The sequence below is a fragment of the Nematostella vectensis genome, chromosome 2, assembly GCF_932526225.1.
Source record: "Nematostella vectensis chromosome 2, jaNemVect1.1, whole genome shotgun sequence".
Classification (NCBI taxonomy): domain Eukaryota; kingdom Metazoa; phylum Cnidaria; class Anthozoa; order Actiniaria; family Edwardsiidae; genus Nematostella; species Nematostella vectensis.
Window position 1 is genome coordinate 1,888,227 of NC_064035.1, and position 22,240 is coordinate 1,910,466.

Sequence of the window (22,240 nt, forward strand, 5' to 3'; positions counted from 1 at the left end):
ACGCTTATGGTAACCCTCTTCATTTGAGCCCTCTAATGCCATAGAAGTCAGGCTCGAGGATCCAGGGTACTTTGCGTGCCCTCCAAAGGTCATTACCACGGTAGTGCCCTAGAGTGACCTTTTGGAGCGCCGGCAAAGTACGCTGGATCCTCTAGCATGGGTACAGGGCTACAGGTTGGGGTTTAGACAATAATCTTATGGCACCCAATGTATTTTATCGTCAATCACATGTACTTGAAGATGATAACATTGCTTTATCTTATTGTTTAATAGGTATTTTTATAATACTAGATAATAGATAATATTAGATAATTTTTATATACATAGTTTTTATATACATAGTATTAGACAAAAATAAAAAAATAATAATAAAACATCACATTTAGCCTGCATCACAGATTATTTCTCATACTGAACTTCGAGAAAATCTTAATCATAAAAACAAAGTTCATTTTCTGAGCACACATTTACCAAAATCTGGCAGCTCAATGTCCGTGATTTGTACGACTGAAGCCCTATGGGTATCGCGTGACTTGTGCGCCTCCGCAACACCACTTACTCGCATGGTCTTTGGTGCCAGGGAAATGTCACAACTGTACTTCAATTTACAGTCAAACTCAACTGTCACAGTTTTGTTTAAGCCACTCTCCTCCATCTTAGATCCCAGAATTTGTTGATTATCAAGGATGGTTGTTACTTCTGCTTCCCCGATGTAACGAGAGGACCCGTCGAAAACACGGAAAGTTTCCCCCTGGGAAACGATCTGGATCGAAAACGCGAAACCTGCATCTGGGTTGCTGTCTGACCAGAAGAAATTGTCGTTATGTAGGACATCCTCACTCTCAAACGTGAGTCTCTTTCCGTAGCCTGCGCCGACTCTTTCCAACAACACTGCCTTGCCTTCAAAAAGGTAGTCATCCGAACCTCCCACGCGAACTTTGTAGCGAAAACCCGGGCTCACGTTGGGGTCAACGTAGGTTCCGACTACGGGCAGTTCATGGGACTTGAGGTCGGTCACCGAGTATTCGGTGGGAATGTCGCCTATCTCTTTGCCCCTTAGTGTGAACTCAACTCCGCCATCAAGCTTATCGAACATCTCGTCCTCTCGAAGAATCCGCTTTGTTGCGTTTGTCCGGAATCGCTTCTGTCGCCACCACGCTCGCCATAACACATTTTGTAGTCTTCTGTCCTCCAGATTTTCGTCTACTGGATGTTTTACTTTGCTGTCTTTAACAGCAATCTCGAAAGCATCTAAATCAAAGGTTCCTTTGCCGTGACGATGGCTAATTTGGTTGATGTAATCCGGAGCCAGGGGAATATTCATTCGATCGGTGAACTCTAGGAAAGACTCGAGATCACTTGGCGAGCTTTCATAATCATACACACAAGACCTTCTCGCAAAATTCATATTTATCTTTTGAAGTTGAAGGAAATATTGTTCACTCTACCCGCTGAATGCATGGACTGGTGGTATTACTTCGGATTTTGTACTAAAAGTTATTTTGTTTTGATTCCCGGTGTGTTGTTATTCCCAGCACGTGTTGTTTTTCAGATTCATTGTACTTTGAACCCAACTTATGTAGCCGCGTTAAGCCCTGATTGGTTCGTTAGGTTTAAGTCATGTGATAGACACGAGATTCCCATGCGTGCAAACCTTTGGAAACAGGAAATGCAAACAATCGGACAATCGAATGGGTAGGACCCGAAACGATCCCAGGACCCGAAATGATCCCCAAAAGTACCCCAAATGATCCTAGGACCCGAACCGATACCGAGGAGTGCCCGAAATCAACCCCAAGGAATTGCGGTAATGGACAAAGGGAAAGCAGAAGAAATACTTGCAATTATTGAAGCATAATTAAGAGTTAACAGCATCTCAATTTCTAAACAACGTGACTTAAAGATATTAAATTCCAATACAATACTTCTATTTATTAAATTGCCCGGCGTTAAACACATAAACAGAGTCCAAAACAAATACACAACTTTCAATTGCTACTGATGAAAGGAATACAGCATAAACATAGCACAGCTTTGCTCAGATCAACCAAACTCTTGACCTTCCATAACACTCTAAACATTTTGCGGTTCCGACACATGACTCTCATTTCCTGTAAACATCACCCCTAAAAATTAATATTCATTTGACAACCAAACATGTATTTCACCACGAAATTCTTGTTTACACGAGCGAATATTTACCGACACATTATATTTAGGCAGCCGGTTCGGCCGAGAAGATGGAATGACAAAAGCACACTGAGTAATACACTCGAACAACCCTTCTACTACCGATGCAAAATATTAAGAGGATGTGGCATTTGTTGAAAGCAATATTATGTGAGTTTTGAATTTCCTCATGTAGTCGTGCGACACCCCGGCATAATCTCATGATATGATAGGTATTTCATTCACCGAATACAAACATGCAAAAAAATAACCTTAACACATTTCGCTTCCTATGAAAAGCAGCATGTCCTATCCTTTCTTTTTGGCTTGTTATGTAAAGATGATTTATCCACACCGTGTTCTTCAAATTACTATCACAGGAATTGTTAGTTGACCCCAATTTCTGACTCAACCACTGTATTTCCCCCGCAGTCCTATATTAATATCTTAATACTATAGTTTTAGTTAATGTAAATTTCCTTTTAATAACACAAATAAAGCTAAATGTTTCATATGTTTTTAAAACTGAAAGCCAATCCTTACACATTCCTTTTGTTGTCCATTACTGCAATTCCTTGGGGTTCATTTCGGGGACTCTTGGGGATCTGTACAGGACCCGAAATGATCCCAGGACCCGAAATGATCCCCAAAAGTACCCCAAATGATCCTAGGACCCGAACCGATACCGAGGAGTCCCCGAAATCAACCCCAAGGAATTGCGGTAATGGACAAAGGGAAAGCAGAAGAAATACTTGCAATTATTGAAGCATAATTAAGAGTTAACAGCATCTCAATTTCTAAACAACGTGACTTAAAGATATTAAATTCCAATACAATACTTCTATTTATTAAATTGCCCGGCGTTAAACACATAAACAGAGTCCAAAACAAATACACAACTTTAAATTGCTACTGATGAAAGGAATACAGCATAAACATAGCACAGCTTTGCTCAGATCAACCAAACTCTTGACCTTCCATAACACTCTAAACATTTTGCGGTTCCGACACATGACTCTCATTTCCTGTAAACATCACCCCTAAAAATTAATATTCATTTGACAACCAAACATGTATTTCACCACGAAATTCTTGTTTACACGAGCGAATATTTACCGACACATTATATTTAGGCAGCCGGTTCGGCCGAGAAGATGGAATGACAAAAGCACACTGAGTAATACACTCGAACAACCCTTCTACTACCGATGCAAAATATTAAGAGGATGTGGCATTTGTTGAAAGCAATATTATGTGAGTTTTGAATTTCCTCATGTAGTCGTGCGACACCCCGGCATAATCTCATGATATGATAGGTATTTCATTCACCGAATACAAACATGCAAAAAAATAACCTTAACACATTTCGCTTCCTATGAAAAGCAGCATGTCCTATCCTTTCTTTTTGGCTTGTTATGTAAAGATGATTTATCCACACCGTGTTCTTCAAATTACTATCACAGGAATTGTTAGTTGACCCCAATTTCTGACTCAACCACTGTATTTCCCCCGCAGTCCTATATTAATATCTTAATACTATAGTTTTAGTTAATGTAAATTTCCTTTTAATAACACAAATAAAGCTAAATGTTTCATATGTTTTTAAAACTGAAAGCCAATCCTTACACATTCCTTTTGTTGTCCATTACTGCAATTCCTTGGGGTTCATTTCGGGGACTCTTGGGGATCTGTACAGGACCCGAAATGATCCCAGGACCCGAAATGATCCCCAAAAGTACCCCAAATGATCCTAGGACCCGAACCGATACCGAGGAGTCCCCGAAATCAACCCCAAGGAATTGCGGTAATGGACAAAGGGAAAGCAGAAGAAATACTTGCAATTATTGAAGCATAATTAAGAGTTAACAGCATCTCAATTTCTAAACAACGTGACTTAAAGATATTAAATTCCAATACAATACTTCTATTTATTAAATTGCCCGGCGTTAAACACATAAACAGAGTCCAAAACAAATACACAACTTTCAATTGCTACTGATGAAAGGAATACAGCATAAACATAGCACAGCTTTGCTCAGATCAACCAAACTCTTGACCTTCCATAACACTCTAAACATTTTGCGGTTCCGACACATGACTCTCATTTCCTGTAAACATCACCCCTAAAAATTAATATTCATTTGACAACCAAACATGTATTTCACCACGAAATTCTTGTTTACACGAGCGAATATTTACCGACACATTATATTTAGGCAGCCGGTTCGGCCGAGAAGATGGAATGACAAAAGCACACTGAGTAATACACTCGAACAACCCTTCTACTACCGATGCAAAATATTAAGAGGATGTGGCATTTGTTGAAAGCAATATTATGTGAGTTTTGAATTTCCTCATGTAGTCGTGCGACACCCCGGCATAATCTCATGATATGATAGGTATTTCATTCACCGAATACAAACATGCAAAAAAATAACCTTAACACATTTCGCTTCCTATGAAAAGCAGCATGTCCTATCCTTTCTTTTTGGCTTGTTATGTAAAGATGATTTATCCACACCGTGTTCTTCAAATTACTATCACAGGAATTGTTAGTTGACCCCAATTTCTGACTCAACCACTGTATTTCCCCCGCAGTCCTATATTAATATCTTAATACTATAGTTTTAGTTAATGTAAATTTCCTTTTAATAACACAAATAAAGCTAAATGTTTCATATGTTTTTAAAACTGAAAGCCAATCCTTACACATTCCTTTTGTTGTCCATTACTGCAATTCCTTGGGGTTCATTTCGGGGACTCTTGGGGATCTGTACAGGACCCGAAATGATCCCAGGACCCGAAACGATCCCAGGACCCGAAATGATCCCCAAAAGTACCCCAACTGATCCCGGGACCCGAAACGATCCCCAAGAGTCCCCGAAATGAACCCCAAGGAATTGCAGTAATGGACAAACAAAAGGAATGTGGAAGGATTGGCTTTCAGTTTTAAAAACATATGAAACATTTAAGCATCATTTTTGTCACTCTCCAGAAATTTGAATTAACTAAAACCATAGTATTAAGATTTTTATATACGACTGCGCGGGAAATACAGCTTTCGACAGCTTGGTTGAGTCAACAATTGGGGTCAAATAAAAATTCCCGTGATGGTAATTTGAAGAACCAGGCGTGAATAAATAATTCATACATAACAAGCCATAAACGAATGTCTCCAAAGATTAGACATGCCTCTGCTTTCCCGTAGGAAAATGTTTGTTTGTGTTCGGTGAATGAAAGACCTATCATAAAGAGAGATAGAGAGAAATCATGCAGTGGTGTACGCACTACTACATTAGGAAATTCAAAACTCACATATTGCTTTCAACAAAAGCCACATCTCTTAATATTTTGCAACGGTAGTAAAAGGGTTGTTCGAGTGCATTACTCAGTGTGCTTTTGTAATTCCATCTTCTCGGCCAAACCGGCTGTCGGTAAATATTCGCTCGTGTGAACATGGATTTCGTGGTGAAAAACACGTTTGGTTGTCAAATGAATATAGATTTTTAGGGTGATGTTTACCGGAAACGAGATTTATAGTGTCAGAGTCATGTGTTGGAACTGCAAATGTTTCGAAGGTCAAAAGTTTGGTTGTTCTGAGCAAGGCTGTGCTTTGTCTGTGCTATGTTTATGTTGTACTCCTTTCAGTAGCAATTAAAAGTTGTGTATTTGTTTTGGACTCTGTTTATGGGTTTACCGCCGGGGCAATGTAATAAATAGAAGTATTGTATTGGAATTTAAGTTTTTTAAAGTCATGTTATTTAGATTGGCTGTCAACCCTAAATTATGCTTTAAGAATTGGAAGTGCTTCTTCTGCTTTCCCTTTGTCCATTACCGCATTTCCGTGGGGTTGATTTCGGGGACTCCTCGGTATCGTTTCGGGTCCCGGGATCAGTTGGGGAACTTTTGGGGATCGTTTCGGGTCCTGGGATCGTTTCGGGTCCTGGGATCATTTCGGGTCCTGTACAGTCCGGCTGATATGTGCAGATTTAACCTTGAATTGCGCACATTTTGCTAGTTACCAATTGTGGCATAGTGATAGTTTTTAATACCCCTTACAAGATAGGCTATATAATAATGAATATTGATTTGGCCGCCATTTTGAACCGGAAGTAAACTAACTTTTTCCATAAAAATTAAAAAAACTCGTACATTTTACTCATAGACATTATAATTTAAGTCAAAGAATGCATCTAAACCAATGTATTCTGAAGGTAACCGCAAATATTTCATTTTTGTAACTTTTTGAACCGGAAGTAGTCAAGAGTAAATACTGGCACGCTTGTTTCACTTTTGTGCCTTTAAACAAAAATAAAAAAACTTATTCCAGGAGTAGTTTAGGGGAATCTTTACAATATTGGCTATGGAGCCAAAAGAAAATCTGATTTAATCATGGATTATCTTGGAATATTAAAATGGCCGATAATTTAATCGAAAGTCGTCAAATTATATAAAAGACACATGTAGCCAGAACAAGTGTACCAAACATACACGCTCAATAGCTGGATCAAGAGAAGAAAAAAAAAAGACAAAAGCAACTGTTCATGTGACAAGCCAAGTGCTACAAGATGAACAGTTTCTAATGGTAGGAAACGTTTATCTGGTGGCCTCGGGTGCGCGCTTATCACTCTCCTTGCCTTTCTTCCTTATTCTTCAGAAAAGTCAAAGAAGTATCTATCAAATAAATACTGGTACGTAGAAGTTCACGCATTTACAGGGTTTGATACTGTATTCTGTTGTGCGGGTAGGGGGAAAAGACAGTACTTGCTGTATTCCCCGAATTGCCCCATGACAGGTTTTCCAATAGGGTTTTGGATTCCGGATCCTAGTGTGTGAATTCCGGATTCCATGTGGGTTTTCTTCCCGTGGATGCCGGATTCCATTTTTGTTTCCAGGATTCTTGTATTCCGGATTCCACCTTAAGTCTTGAATTCCGAATCCTACTGTGTGGATTCCGGATTCCAGTAGCATGGATTCCTGATTTCAAGTCTTATTTTTTCATGAATTCCGGATTCCGGATTACCTGTCAAGGGGCAACCCGAAGCCACAGATGCTTTTCGACAGTTGGCCTCAGGAAAGTTGAGATAAAAGACAGAATATTTGGCAACACTTGCTTTTATACTACCGAACAAGTGCAAATAGTCGGAAGTAGACAAGGCAAAAATGCAGGTCTTCGTGAAAAAAGGAAAAGCATTTGATATCATTCTACCGACCAAGGCAGCTATCATACAACACACCAACAAAGCTGCCTTTCAAGCAGGCCATTGTTGGGGGCAAGCTTTCCTCCCTGCTTCAGTACTTCTGTCTTTTTAGCAAAATGGACAACAGTTGCCAGCCGCTTCGGACAATAGCCTGATTTATCAGACGGCACGTGATCGTTCGTTTCACTTCCTCTGAAGCGAAACGTATAGACAAACGCACCAGTGCTTTCCAAGGCGTGCCAAAAAGCCAAGAACTATTAGAGATGAGAGATGAGGAACCAAGAGCTATTAGATGCAAGATAGGCTGCCCAGCACTCTTAAATGCAAAATACAACTGTCATTTATTCTATTTAAAAAATGCCTCATTGCTTATTCTGATTAGAGTGTACAGAAACAGGTTTGGAAACTACTTCCGGTTTTTAAAAAAAGGTAAAATTAATACAGGAACCTAATCAGTTTTGCCATTTTTTTACAACTTTAAAGTATCAAATGGATTTCATAAATATTTTAGTCGTAGACTTTTAAACAAGATGTGCATATCTCTGTGCTTTCAAAAATGACAAATGCAAAATGGCGACAATTTTAATAAACCATATTAGCCGGTGATAAAAGCCGATTTTATCTTGGCTCCATAGCTTATTTTATAAAGGTTATTTCAAATTACAACTGCAATAAAATTGGTGTCTTTTGCAAGAAGGCGCGGGGTGAAATCACAAAAAAACACGTGTGTAGTCTAGTGTTGTGTTTATGTAGTTTACTTTTGGTTCAAAATGGCGGCCAAACCAATACTCCTTATTAATCAGAAATTAAAGCCGATCTGAGCTTGGCTCTATAGCCTATCTCGTAAAATGTATTTAAATCACCATGATAAAATTGGTAACTTTAGCAAAACGTGCGCAATTCAAACACATATCCGACTATGGCCTCGATTTTTTACAGGCAGAAATCAATGGAATTTCATGAGGTGGAAGGATGGCTAGTACCACTTTCTTTGTGTCATCTTCACTCTTTAATTTAAAAACACAAAGCACTAATTTTATCGCACTTTACTGGGAACTATTTTTATCTATCAAGCAACAGCTGCATGGTTTGCGATCGTATGAGAAGGAACAGCTTATGTCCAATTGTAAGAAAAAGTGGTTATAAAAAAGGTGGGTGATGAGCAAAGCGTGTTTTCAGCTGACGGAGATAGTGTTTATTGTAGGGGGGAGACAAGAAAAGCGTGTGTTTAGAGGGCAAAGATGATAGTGTTCGTTATAAGGAGGGTGATTAGCATAAGGCTGCTTCAGCTGACAGAGAGAGTGTTCATGATAAGAAGGGTCATGAGCATAGCGTGTGTTCGCATCCCTCTCTTTTTCTCCTGGCGTTTTATCCATCGTAGGTCCTTTTTCTTTCGACGGAAGGAAGGGGACTTCTTCACAACAATGCAGGGGCTGCGAGCAGTGGTCTGCGCGTGATCATAGACCGGCGTTTGCGCCTGAAGAGTGACGTCGCACTCGTCCGGTTGTTCCTCTTCCCTTTCAGTATGAGCTACGTCTATCGCAGCTTCTTCGGGAGTTTCATCGCAGCAGAGGGAATCACCTTCTTCGGATAACCTTTCGTCTCCATGTTCCTCTTCCTTTTCACTCACTGCATCTTCTTCCGATTCCTCAACCGAATCTGAGTCGTTAGTACCCTCATCGAGATACGCCAACGTTTTTTTCTGAAAAAATGATGACCTTTTTCTCCTTGCAACTTCCTTTAAGTCCGGCGTCAACTCTACGAACCCTTTCAAATATGTACTTTTCCCAGAAGCGCACTGAATTTCGAGTGCGCATTGCTGATCTTGCCTGTATCGTGCAAAAACCTCATCCACACTTTCTGCACCCTCAGCTTCGCACAATTCCTCCTCATCGTAATAGCGGATTAAGGCGTTCCCAGACTCGTCGACAACGGTCACTTCGTACAAGCGGCTCATTACACCTTGAATGCTGGTTCTATCCTTTTTGGGCGTTAAATTGAAAACTACACTATCTGAGAGGGTGTCGACATTATCGCATATTTGCAATCTTTTCCATCGCTTTGTTTTTTTGCCAGTATGAATCGCTTGTTCGTTGTCATCTTGAATGGTTTCACAGGAGTCAGCCACTTCCCTAGCAGCGACTGGTGTATCATCTCCTTCAATTTGGCTCTGACAGCCTTGGCAGTGACAAGAGCTATGGCACTAGAAACAAGATACAAAATACGATCGATCCTTATTATAAAAGTGGATTTTCTTTCTATTGGCAATTATCATAAGAAAATATTAAAAGATGGTATACAATTTTATAGAATCCCAGACATGCGCAGATGTAGGAGAAAAATTAATGTTTGACGCATGTCAAATGAAAAAATAGGAATGAAAAAAAAAGGGGATGCTCTTTCTTGCATAAGTCTTTGGCTGCTTTTTACAATTAATAAATAGAATGTTAAAAGGAACTTACTATTTCGGTATTCGCGCCGAGTAAAGAGCCATTGTCCTCTTCGGATTTCTGTCTTTCAACATCCTTTCTTCGGATACCATCTGTGCCCGGTTTGAATAGGAAGTCGTACCAAGGCGGGTGAGAAAAGAGCGAGCCAAGCCAGGCTACCGTTACCATATAGGCAGCAGATATCTATAGCAGATATCCCACTATATAGTGAGCATTCTTGTAGTCCTGTCCTCCACCTGTCATATGATTGTAGTTTTAGCAGGACTTTTTGGCTCGGCAGTATCCTTGCAACTGTTTTGATGTTTGTGATGTCATAGAACGTAGTTAGGAGAACATGCGCGCGCATTTGACGCGTAACTACAAACATGCGAACGCAAGACGCCACATGGCACAGGCCCTCCCGCACAAGCAGAAGACAAACCTATAGATAGGCTCGGTTTCTAGCCGTGGTGGTTTCGGTGCGCCCGCGATCCTCTCCAATTCCACGCAAGAAAATTTGTATAGTGATGAAAAAATGGAAAATTAAAGAAAATAGACTTCATAGTGGAGTCACTCTCTTTCTTCTTCTCTCGTCTTGTATGGGTGCTGAAAGGGAAACGAATGAGTAAAATGGGCCCATAATACTCAGGAGAGATCCCAAAAACAGACAAGAATAAAGTAAGTTCACTAGAAAGTCTATTTTCTTCAATTTTCCATTTTTTAATTGCTAACAAATTCTGTTGCGTACTAGAATACAAACCGAGTGCTGTGGTTACCTGTGTGAAACCACGTCTGGAAACCGAGCCTAGCCTGTAGCTGTGTAGACGAAATCGAAACGCCGCGGACCCTCTGGGATTTCTCCCATAATCCTTTGCGTAGCTCTTTCAACTTGTAGCGACTGCATTCGTGAAGTCGTAGTGCTCACACTAAAGTTGTAACATTATCCCTCATCTTTAGTGCGAACACACCAAAACTCACGTTCTACATGTCAGTTTGTTTTTATTGATAAGAATCCTTACTGCTCTCGGCAGTGTTGTTGGTAAATTGTGTCCCGAGCAAACTACATCGACATTGTTTGAGAAAAACCTGCGACACGGAAAATGTCTCGTACTTCTCGGACATGCCCAACAAGGCACAATAAAAAAGAAGAGGAATAAATAAATAGGGAAAAAATACATTGTGACCACTCTTGAGCTGTTCTAGCGCGTTTGACCTAATTTGTTTGGTGATTAAGGTCCATCTACTTGTGCTACTTTATGCCAGTGCTGAAAAACGCAAGACTAGTTCCAGTACCGCGCCGTTAAAGCCGCATTGTCGCCAGTTTACTTCCGGTCGATTACTTAACAATATCCGATGATTTTTAACGGAGAACGCGAAAAATATTTCAAAATATTGAAAGCAGTGTGTCTATTGGAAGTTTCTTTGATGATGTGACTGATAATTTAGAGTGGATGGCCTGTTTAATATCTCGGATTCTAATAGATTCTTTTGTCTTTTGACAAAATCCGGAAGTAAACTGGTGATAATGCGGCTTTAAACCAGAATGCTAAGAAAACTAGACCAAACATAAGGCGATAATTTTCTTTATGACTCCCTCATTATCACACAAATCTGTCACCTTTTGTACAGTATGGTTTAAATGCTGTACAGTTAGTCAAAACAGCATAAAGTCAGCCTTTCGTACCTTTACTTTAACGATTCAAAACTACGATTGTGCTTGTTTTTTGCCAGAGCACGCGCATGCGCTATTCAGCACTGTCCTACTTTATTGACCAACAACGTTGACACATCGAGTTAGTGCGCGCAATCAAACAGAAGACCGTCAGAAATTCATTCTTTTAATGAGAAAGGTTTCTTTGGGCAAAAGTAACCCACCAAAAGTAGGGTTGTAGATTAGTATAATTTGTGTATCACGCATTTACTCTCCAGTGACTAACGAGTGCAGAATACAATACCGTATAGAAAACTGGAAGCCCAAAGAGATAATCATACAAGAAGATACAACTTAATATCCGTTAAACAGATTTATAAGATTAAATGAAAGTTACCAAATGAATTTTCGAGTGATTCTTAATACAATTGCTTCTCTAAAGTTCATTTGAAATCCTTCGCATATGGTCATTTTTATGGCTTCAGCTTGCAAAGGCACTCTCAGCAAACTAAACAGCAAAATGACACACTGATATCCAATAATAATCAGACAGAACTGTGTAGTAGTGACAATGGGGCTAACAATGACTGATTTTTACTTTACTTATTAATACCGTTCCAAGATTCATCGAAGTTGGTGTGTAAAAGCAGATTCAAAGTATTCTAAGAACCGCATCCCGTAGATTCAACTTGGTGAAACACTGCCCCATTTTCGATTCACTATCCGCCTTAGACCACCCAGGCCACGGAGTCACTAGTACACAGCTCTTCCGTAAATATGCAAATAAGGGACGGAAGGTGCCTAATACGTCCAATAAGTAGGGGCTTTGATACATGCTACCCGATTTAAATTAACTATTACAATTTAGTAAAGCCATGGTTAAACCTTCAGGTCATTATTCCTGTTTCACAAATTATGCTGGCGATTTTTTAAAAGAAAAGGGGCGTTTCACAGTGAGTATAAATACAGTAGCCCTAGTACAAAAATATATCCGTATCTGTCAAAAATATGGATGCCCTGATTTCTTCACTTCTAAAGATTCCCCCCGAATTTGATAAAACGTATACCATAGATGGAAGTATGGCAAATTACGAATGCATCTCTTTTTAAAAATAACTACCTAAGCAGTTCCAGATTTGTACAAAGCGGAGAGGAAGTCTGGATAGAATGATAGAGCGGTATTGAAGAACAGACATAATTGCACAAGACATGAGGCTATCCACCCAAAGAAGGCCAACAACATTGCAAGCAAGGCAATATACAGCATCTATAAATAGTGTGAATCAAGACCTCGACAGAACACCAACGCTCTTGATGCACCCATTCCTTTTAGCAACAACATTGCAGAGCAGGCAATATACAGCATTTATAAACAGTGCGCACCAAACATCTACTTACTGCGAGAAACACTGCAAGGCGGGCAAATAAAGCCTCTATACTTTGCCCAGTGGACTCTGGATTGTCAGATTTTTTGAAGATCGACACAACAAGGCTTTTCCAAGAATTCACGATTCTCCAGGCCAGTAATAAAATAGTTAGCATCTAAAATTCAATCTGCATTCCCACCATACATATATTAAATATAAATTCATAAAAAAAACCTAATCAGCTATTTCTCATGGTCCAGGATGAGATAATTAGATTAAAAATAGGTGCTATACCAACTAGCCTGAGAATTGAAAAAAAAAAAAAGAAAACCCATGCCACAAGCGTGCACTCAAAAATTTGAGAAGATATCAACACAGCACTTATAGTATAGAAATGCATAGAAACTTGAAAAATGCCAACCGAAGGAGTACACAGCTTTCCAAATTACAGTAATATATAATATGATATACGCTTTAAAGGTTAATGATTACAGGATGGTCATAGCCGGGTAAGTCAAGCCGATCATTGAGGTTCAGGGACAAGTCCAGGGGGGAGCCGTGTGGAAATAGTGCCTAATTCATTTGAGGAGCAGGAGGAGCAGCAGGAGCAGGAGGAGGTGGTGGTCTCTTTGGCCCAGCACCTTGATAGTTGTTCATCGGTCCTCCCTGTTGACACTGGTTGACTATTTCATTTATTCTATATTGTGCGTGCTGGGGAGGAAAAATAGAATATACATTAGTTACATTCCAAGTACCATTGTATGGCAATAACATATGAAAATTTTGGAATACTTGTGAGTACTTTTCATCCACCTAATTAACAGATGTATCCACTTCAGCAAAGCTAGTAGCACAGCCCTCCTTGTAAATGTTCGTGACAATTCTGTCCGGCTGCAGGATTTACCATAACCAGGCCAAATTAAATGTATGGCAGTCCAGGGCCATGTAGTCAGAGTGTGACCTAACTATATAAAGTATGTATGATATAGACAATGTAATCGGCGAGTTATAGTCATAGGTGTAATTATATAAGGCAAAAAGAAACCCATACTGTACCTGGCTACTTGCAAAACTTCCTACAATCTGTACAACTGCTTCTTTAGGGTCAGGATCTTGCTCATCTGTTACTATTTTAATATATGTTCGAGTTTCTTTTTCAAGGTTCTTTACCTGAATAATAAATAAGGTATTAGTGAATTTTTAGTCTAATTTACCAACAATTCGAAACTCCGCTAGCTCATCCAGCAAAGAGAGATTCCTGTGTCTAGGTCTCTCAGCATTTTGTGAAACAAATGTGTTATTCTGGTCAAAAATAGAACGATATTTACTGAAATCAAAATTAAATATACAAAATATAAAATCAAAAGGAAAAAGATCTTAAAGTCAAAATTAAGGTATTCTTCATTGCCCGTGTAAATGAACCGATTAGGGAAAGTTCATTTATTATCCAGAGGGGGGGGGGGGGGGGGGGGGGTTGGGGGGGTTGGGTTGGTGAGGATTAAAAAAAGTAAGGAAAAAATTTAGTCCCCCCCCCCCCCCTTCAGGTGAAACAAATTTTTTTAACCATATTTTTGGTGTCCATAGGCCTTCCATGTATTTACTTTAGCTTGAAAGGGATTATTGTTAAGCTCTAAAAAAAACCCAAGGGTGAGGATCTGATAGATCGTTTTTGCATGTTGGCTGAGGACTTGGTATCAATAAACAGTTGTCAGCACTTACATTTTGTCCACCTTTGCCAATTATTTTCCCTATAATGTTTGTTTGTTGCTCCTTGTTTCCTCGTACAGCCCCTTTAATAGGTACTGTGACCTCAGCTCTGAGTTTCAGTTCACCGTCAGAGTTGCTATATCCCTGTTCAGCTAGCTTGCAATAAACACAGTGCTGTGCCTATAAGAAATTATCAAACTTAATAAAAATAAATAAACACTTCATGGTGTGTTTAGAAATAACATATTATTACACTTTTTTCCCAGGTTAATTCCTTGGTTATTTTGCCTCGTAAGACCATAACTGCTTAACTTATACTATTTTTTTTTCTTTACAAAGCGCCATGTATGTTTTACAGTACACAGATGACTTGGGAAGTACTGAGGCAATGATACAATGATATTACAAGTAGATGACTTACAAAGTACTGAGCCATGGGGTGGCCTATGACTTCTACATATCTCTCGCCAGATTTGTCATCTGGCGAAACATGCACTCTTGAGGCTCCACTCAAAGTCTTCATGTAATTGCAGAATGACCCTTTGGTACCAATAACTGCACCAGCATACTTTTGTGGTATTGCCAGCCGTGCTCGAATTGGTTGCTAAGAACGGAAACACAAGTAAGCAAAGAGAATGGAGACAAATACCTTAGAAAGGATATAATAATTTCCTCATTTTTTATCAAATTGCAGTGAACAGGTTTGTATATATGGTAGATGGTCCGTACTTACACTAACATGTTGGTGAAACTGTTGTGGGGCCTGTTGGTACGGATACTGTGACACATTCATCATGCCACCAGCATTCTAAGAGAAAGCACACTCATCAATTAGCACATAACACTTGCAAAGTCAGGGCCTTAATTTGACAGCTAAAAGTAATTCTTACATCAGGCATCATGTGGGCAGGGGGCATTCCTCCCCCATACCCTTGCCCTTGGTTCCAATGCATTTGTTGCTGGTAGAAGGGTTGCTGCATTTGTTTAGAGCGCTGCAAAATAGATTATCACAGTGACAATTAGTACAGGTACTGCAGCTGAACTCCATCAACCAAATGTACATGAATCGTGGAAGTGTTTCTTAAGTGGGCATAAAGTATTTAAAAAAAAGGAGCTATGAAATACATTACTGTAGACCCATTACAGAAACTCACCACTAAATCATCCATGTCTTTCTTGAGACATTCATGGACTTTCCCACTTATCATGCATTCAGCTTTCATACAGTTTTCAAAGGCTTCATCTTCATCCACTGCCTTTTCCCCATCAGATTCATCATGAATCAAACACTTAATGCTGACTATACGATCACCAGGGTTGAGCATAGATGAGTGGCCCATTCTGTCACCTGTGTTACCACTATAACAGATGGAATTATGTATATAAACCACTATAACAGATGGAATTATGTATATAAACCACTATAACAGATGGAATTATGTATATAAACCACTATAACAGATGGAATTATGTATATAAACCACTATAACAGATGGAATTATGTATATAAACCACTATAACAGATGGAATTATGTATATAAACCACTATAACAGATGGAATTATGTATATAAACCACTATAACAGATGGAATTATGTATATAAACCACTATAACAGATGGAATTATGTATATAAACCACTATAACAGATGGAATTATGTATATAAACCACTATAACAGATGGAATTATGTATATAAACCACTATAACAGATGGAATTATGTATATAAACCACTATAACAGATGGAATTATGTATATAAACCACTATAACAGATGGAATTATGTATATAAACCACTATAACAGATGGAATTATGTATATAAACCACTATAACAGATGGAATTATGTATATAAACCACTATAACAGATGGAATTATGTATATAAACCACTATAACAGATGGAATTATGTATATAAACCACTATAACATATGGAATTATGTATATAAACCACTATAACAGATGGAATTATGTATATAAACCACTATAACAGATGGAATTTTGTATATAAACCACTATAACAGATGGAATTATGTATATAAACCACTATAACAGATGGAATTTTGTATATAAACCACTATAACAGATGGAATTATGTATATAAACCACTATAACAGATGGAATTATGTATATAAACCACTATAACAGATGGAATTATGTATATAAACCACTATAACAGATGGAATTATGTATATAAACCACTATAACAGATGGAATTATGTATATAAACCACTATAACAGATGGAATTATGTATATAAACCACTATAACAGATGGAATTATGTATATAAACCACTATAACAGATGGAATTATGTATATAAACCACTATAACAGATGGAATTATGTATATAAACCACTATAACAGATGGAATTATGTATATAAACCACTATAACAGATGGAATTATGTATATAAACCACTATAACAGATGGAATTATGTATATAAACCACTATAACAGATGGAATTATGTATATAAACCACTATAACAGATGGAATTATGTATATAAACCACTATAACAGATGGAATTATGTATATAAACCACTATAACAGATGGAATTATGTATATAAACCACTATAACAGATGGAATTATGTATATAAACCACTATAACAGATGGAATTATGTATATAAACCACTATAACAGATGGAATTATGTATATAAACCACTATAACAGATGGAATTATGTATATAAACCACTATAACAGATGGAATTTTGTATATAAACCACTATAACAGATGGAATTATGTATATAAACCACTATAACAGATGTAATTATGTATATAAACCACTATAACAGATGGAATTTTGTATATAAACCACTATAACAGATGGAATTATGTATATAAACCACTATAACAGATGGAATTATGTATATAAACCACTATAACAGATGGAATTATGTATATAAACCACTATAACAGATGGAATTATGTATATAAACCACTATAACAGATGGAATTATGTATATAAACCACTATAACAGATGGAATTATGTATATAAACCACTATAACAGATGGAATTATGTATATAAACCACTATAACAGATGGAATTATGTATATAAACCACTATAACAGATGGAATTATGTATATAAACCACTATAACAGATGGAATTATGTATATAAACCACTATAACAGATGGAATTATGTATATAAACCACTATAACAGATGGAATTATGTATATAAACCACTATAACAGATGGAATTATGTATATAAACCACTATAACAGATGGAATTATGTATATAAACCACTATAACAGATGGAATTATGTATATAAACCACTATAACAGATGGAATTATGTATATAAACCACTATAACAGATGGAATTATGTATATAAACCACTATAACAGATGGAATTATGTATATAAACCACTATAACAGATGGAATTATGTATATAAACCACTATAACAGATGGAATTATGTATATAAACCACTATAACAGATGGAATTATGTATATAAACCACTATAACAGATGGAATTATGTATATAAACCACTATACAATGAATGATTAACCACTATAACAGATGGAATTATGTATATAAACCACTATAACAGATGGAATTATGTATATAAACCACTATAACAGATGGAATTATGTATATAAACCACTATAACAGATGGAATTATGTATATAAACCACTATAACAGATGGAATTATGTATATAAACCACTATAACAGATGGAATTATGTATATAAACCACTATAACAGATGGAATTATGTATATAAACCACTATAACAGATGGAATTATGTATATAAACCACTATAACAGATGGAATTATGTATATAAACCACTATAACAGATGGAATTATGTATATAAACCACTATAACAGATGGAATTATGTATATAAACCACTATAACAGATGGAATTATGTATATAAACCACTATAACAGATGGAATTATGTATATAAACCACTATAACAGATGGAATTATGTATATAAACCACTATAACAGATGGAATTATGTATATAAACCACTATAACAGATGGAATTATGTATATAAACCACTATAACAGATGGAATTATGTATATAAACCACTATAACAGATGGAATTATGTATATAAACCACTATAACAGATGGAATTATGTATATAAACCACTATAACAGATGGAATTATGTATATAAACCACTATAACAGATGGAATTATGTATATAAACCACTATAACAGATGGAATTATGTATATAAACCACTATAACAGATGGAATTATGTATATAAACCACTATAACAGATGGAATTATGTATATAAACCACTATAACAGATGGAATTATGTATATAAACCACTATAACAGATGGAATTATGTATATAAACCACTATAACAGATGGAATTATGTATATAAACCACTATAACAGATGGAATTATGTATATAAACCACTATAACAGATGGAATTATGTATATAAACCACTATAACAGATGGAATTATGTATATAAACCACTATAACAGATGGAATTATGTATATAAACCACTATAACAGATGGAATTATGTATATAAACCACTATAACAGATGGAATTATGTATATAAACCACTATAACAGATGGAATTATGTATATAAACCACTATAACAGATGGAATTATGTATATAAACCACTATAACAGATGGAATTATGTATATAAACCACTATAACAGATGGAATTATGTATATAAACCACTATAACAGATGGAATTATGTATATAAACCACTATAACAGATGGAATTATGTATATAAACCACTATAACAGATGGAATTATGTATATAAACCACTATAACAGATGGAATTATGTATATAAACCACTATAACAGATGGAATTATGTATATAAACCACTATAACAGATGGAATTATGTATATAAACCACTATAACAGATGGAATTATGTATATAAACCACTATAACAGATGGAATTATGTATATAAACCACTATAACAGATGGAATTATGTATATAAACCACTATAACAGATGGAATTATGTATATAAACCACTATAACAGATGGAATTATGTATATAAACCACTATAACAGATGGAATTATGTATATAAACCACTATAACAGATGGAATTATGTATATAAACCACTATAACAGATGGAATTATGTATATAAACCACTATAACAGATGGAATTATGTATATAAACCACTATAACAGATGGAATTATGTATATAAACCACTATAACAGATGGAATTATGTATATAAACCACTATAACAGATGGAATTATGTATATAAACCACTATAACAGATGGAATTATGTATATAAACCACTATAACAGATGGAATTATGTATATAAACCACTATAACAGATGGAATTATGTATATAAACCACTATAACAGATGGAATTATGTATATAAACCACTATAACAGATGGAATTATGTATATAAACCACTATAACAGATGGAATTATGTATATAAACCACTATAACAGATGGAATTATGTATATAAACCACTATAACAGATGGAATTATGTATATAAACCACTATAACAGATGGAATTATGTATATAAACCACTATAACAGATGGAATTATGTATATAAACCACTATAACAGATGGAATTATGTATATAAACCACTATAACAGATGGAATTATGTATATAAACCACTATAACAGATGGAATTATGTATATAAACCACTATAACAGATGGAATTATGTATATAAACCACTATAACAGATGGAATTATGTATATAAACCACTATAACAGATGGAATTATGTATATAAACCACTATAACAGATGGAATTATGTATATAAACCACTATAACAGATGGAATTATGTATATAAACCACTATAACAGATGGAATTATGTATATAAACCACTATAACAGATGGAATTATGTATATAAACCACTATAACAGATGGAATTATGTATATAAACCACTATAACAGATGGAATTATGTATATAAACCACTATAACAGATGGAATTATGTATATAAACCACTATAACAGATGGAATTATGTATATAAACCACTATAACAGATGGAATTTTGTATATAAACCACTATAACAGATGGAATTATGTATATAAACCACTATAACAGATGGAATTATGTATATAAACCACTATAACAGATGGAATTATGTATATAAACCACTATAACAGATGGAATTATGTATATAAACCACTATAACAGATGGAATTATGTATATAAACCACTATAACAGATGGAATTATGTATATAAACCACTATAACAGATGGAATTATGTATATAAACCACTATAACAGATGGAATTATGTATATAAACCACTATAACAGATGGAATTATGTATATAAACCACTATAACAGATGGAATTATGTATATAAACCACTATAACAGATGGAATTATGTATATAAACCACTATAACAGATGGAATTATGTATATAAACCACTATAACAGATGGAATTATGTATATAAACCACTATAACAGATGGAATTATGTATATAAACCACTATAACAGATGGAATTATGTATATAAACCACTATAACAGATGGAATTATGTATATAAACCACTATAACAGATGGAATTATGTATATAAACCACTATAACAGATGGAATTATGTATATAAACCACTATAACAGATGGAATTATGTATATAAACCACTATAACAGATGGAATTATGTATATAAACCACTATAACAGATGGAATTATGTATATAAACCACTATAACAGATGGAATTATGTATATAAACCACTATAACAGATGGAATTATGTATATAAACCACTATAACAGATGGAATTATGTATATAAACCACTATAACAGATGGAATTATGTATATAAACCACTATAACAGATGGAATTATGTATATAAACCACTATAACAGATGGAATTATGTATATAAACCACTATAACAGATGGAATTATGTATATAAACCACTATAACAGATGGAATTATGTATATAAACCACTATAACAGATGGAATTATGTATATAAACCACTATAACAGATGGAATTATGTATATAAACCACTATAACAGATGGAATTATGTATATAAACCACTATAACAGATGGAATTATGTATATAAACCACTATAACAGATGGAATTATGTATATAAACCACTATAACAGATGGAATTATGTATATAAACCACTATAACAGATGGAATTATGTATATAAACCACTATAACAGATGGAATTATGTATATAAACCACTATAACAGATGGGATTATGTATATAAACCACTATAACAGATGGAATTATGTATATAAACCACTATAACAGATGGAATTATGTATATAAACCACTTTAACAGATGGAATTATGTATATAAACCACTATAACAGATGGAATTATGTATATAAACCACTATAACAGATGGAATTATGTATATAAACCACTATAACAGATGGAATTTTGTATATAAAAAGATACTACAAAAGCTGGAAATGCCAATAAAAAGTCGAAAAGGAAAATTATATAATTAATTCCAGGGCTTGGAAGGTGGTGGAAATTGATAAGTAGGGGGTGGAAGTTATTTTATCTTTTTAGTTCTAATAAAACTTAAGTTGACTTTTTAAAAAAAAACTAATGCCATTAAGAACACAATTTAAAAGCTTACCTGACTTTAATTGAAGATGCTCCTGTTTCATCCATAACACTTTTTAGATTGTTTCCTTTCCTTCCTGAAATTTGAAGGAATTAATTTTATTAGTTAAGACCTGAAAAATAAACAATGTCAGCACAAACAGTTGATCTGCAAATGGTGTGCATGGGACTCAT

At 35.7% G+C, this 22,240-nt stretch overlaps 3 protein-coding genes across 3 annotated transcripts; all 3 read right to left on the reverse strand.

Annotated features, from left to right (window-relative positions):
• Positions 1 to 195: 195 nt before the first annotated feature.
• On the reverse strand, positions 196 to 1,542 carry LOC116611527. The gene has a single exon (XM_032371878.2). It carries the CDS (start codon positions 1,406 to 1,408, stop codon positions 449 to 451), a length of 960 nt encoding a protein of 319 aa, XP_032227769.2. The 5' UTR covers positions 1,409 to 1,542; the 3' UTR covers positions 196 to 448.
• A 6,818-nt stretch (positions 1,543 to 8,360) lies between these two features.
• On the reverse strand, positions 8,361 to 10,136 carry LOC116611508. The gene is made up of 2 exons (XM_032371857.2): positions 9,833 to 10,136; positions 8,361 to 9,573 (listed from the first exon to the last, which is right to left on the reverse strand). The coding sequence occupies exons 1-2, from the start codon at positions 9,986 to 9,988 to the stop codon at positions 8,656 to 8,658; spliced, it is 1,074 nt and encodes a 357-aa protein (XP_032227748.2). The 5' UTR covers positions 9,989 to 10,136; the 3' UTR covers positions 8,361 to 8,655.
• A 1,487-nt stretch (positions 10,137 to 11,623) lies between these two features.
• On the reverse strand, positions 11,624 to 22,143 carry LOC5503569 (insulin-like growth factor 2 mRNA-binding protein 2; the record flags this gene model as incomplete). The annotated part of the gene is given in 8 exon segments (XM_048724376.1): positions 11,624 to 13,528; positions 13,874 to 13,987; positions 14,537 to 14,704; positions 14,946 to 15,128; positions 15,258 to 15,332; positions 15,415 to 15,516; positions 15,679 to 15,883; positions 22,080 to 22,143. Coding segments are annotated over 8 exon segments (1,049 nt in total), but the record flags the coding sequence as incomplete, so codon positions are not given.
• Between the last annotated feature and the right edge of the window lie 97 nt (positions 22,144 to 22,240).

Coding starts and splice junctions, on each gene's coding strand:
- LOC116611508 (XM_032371857.2), bottom strand. CDS start 9,988: ATGGTAACGGTAGCCTGGCTTGGCTCGCTCTTTTCTCACCCGCCTTGG. Junction 9,574..9,832: donor TCGGCGCGAATACCGAAATA/GTAAGTTCCTTT, acceptor TCTTGTTTCTAG/TGCCATAGCTCTTGTCACTG.
- LOC116611527 (XM_032371878.2), bottom strand. CDS start 1,408: ATGAATTTTGCGAGAAGGTCTTGTGTGTATGATTATGAAAGCTCGCCA.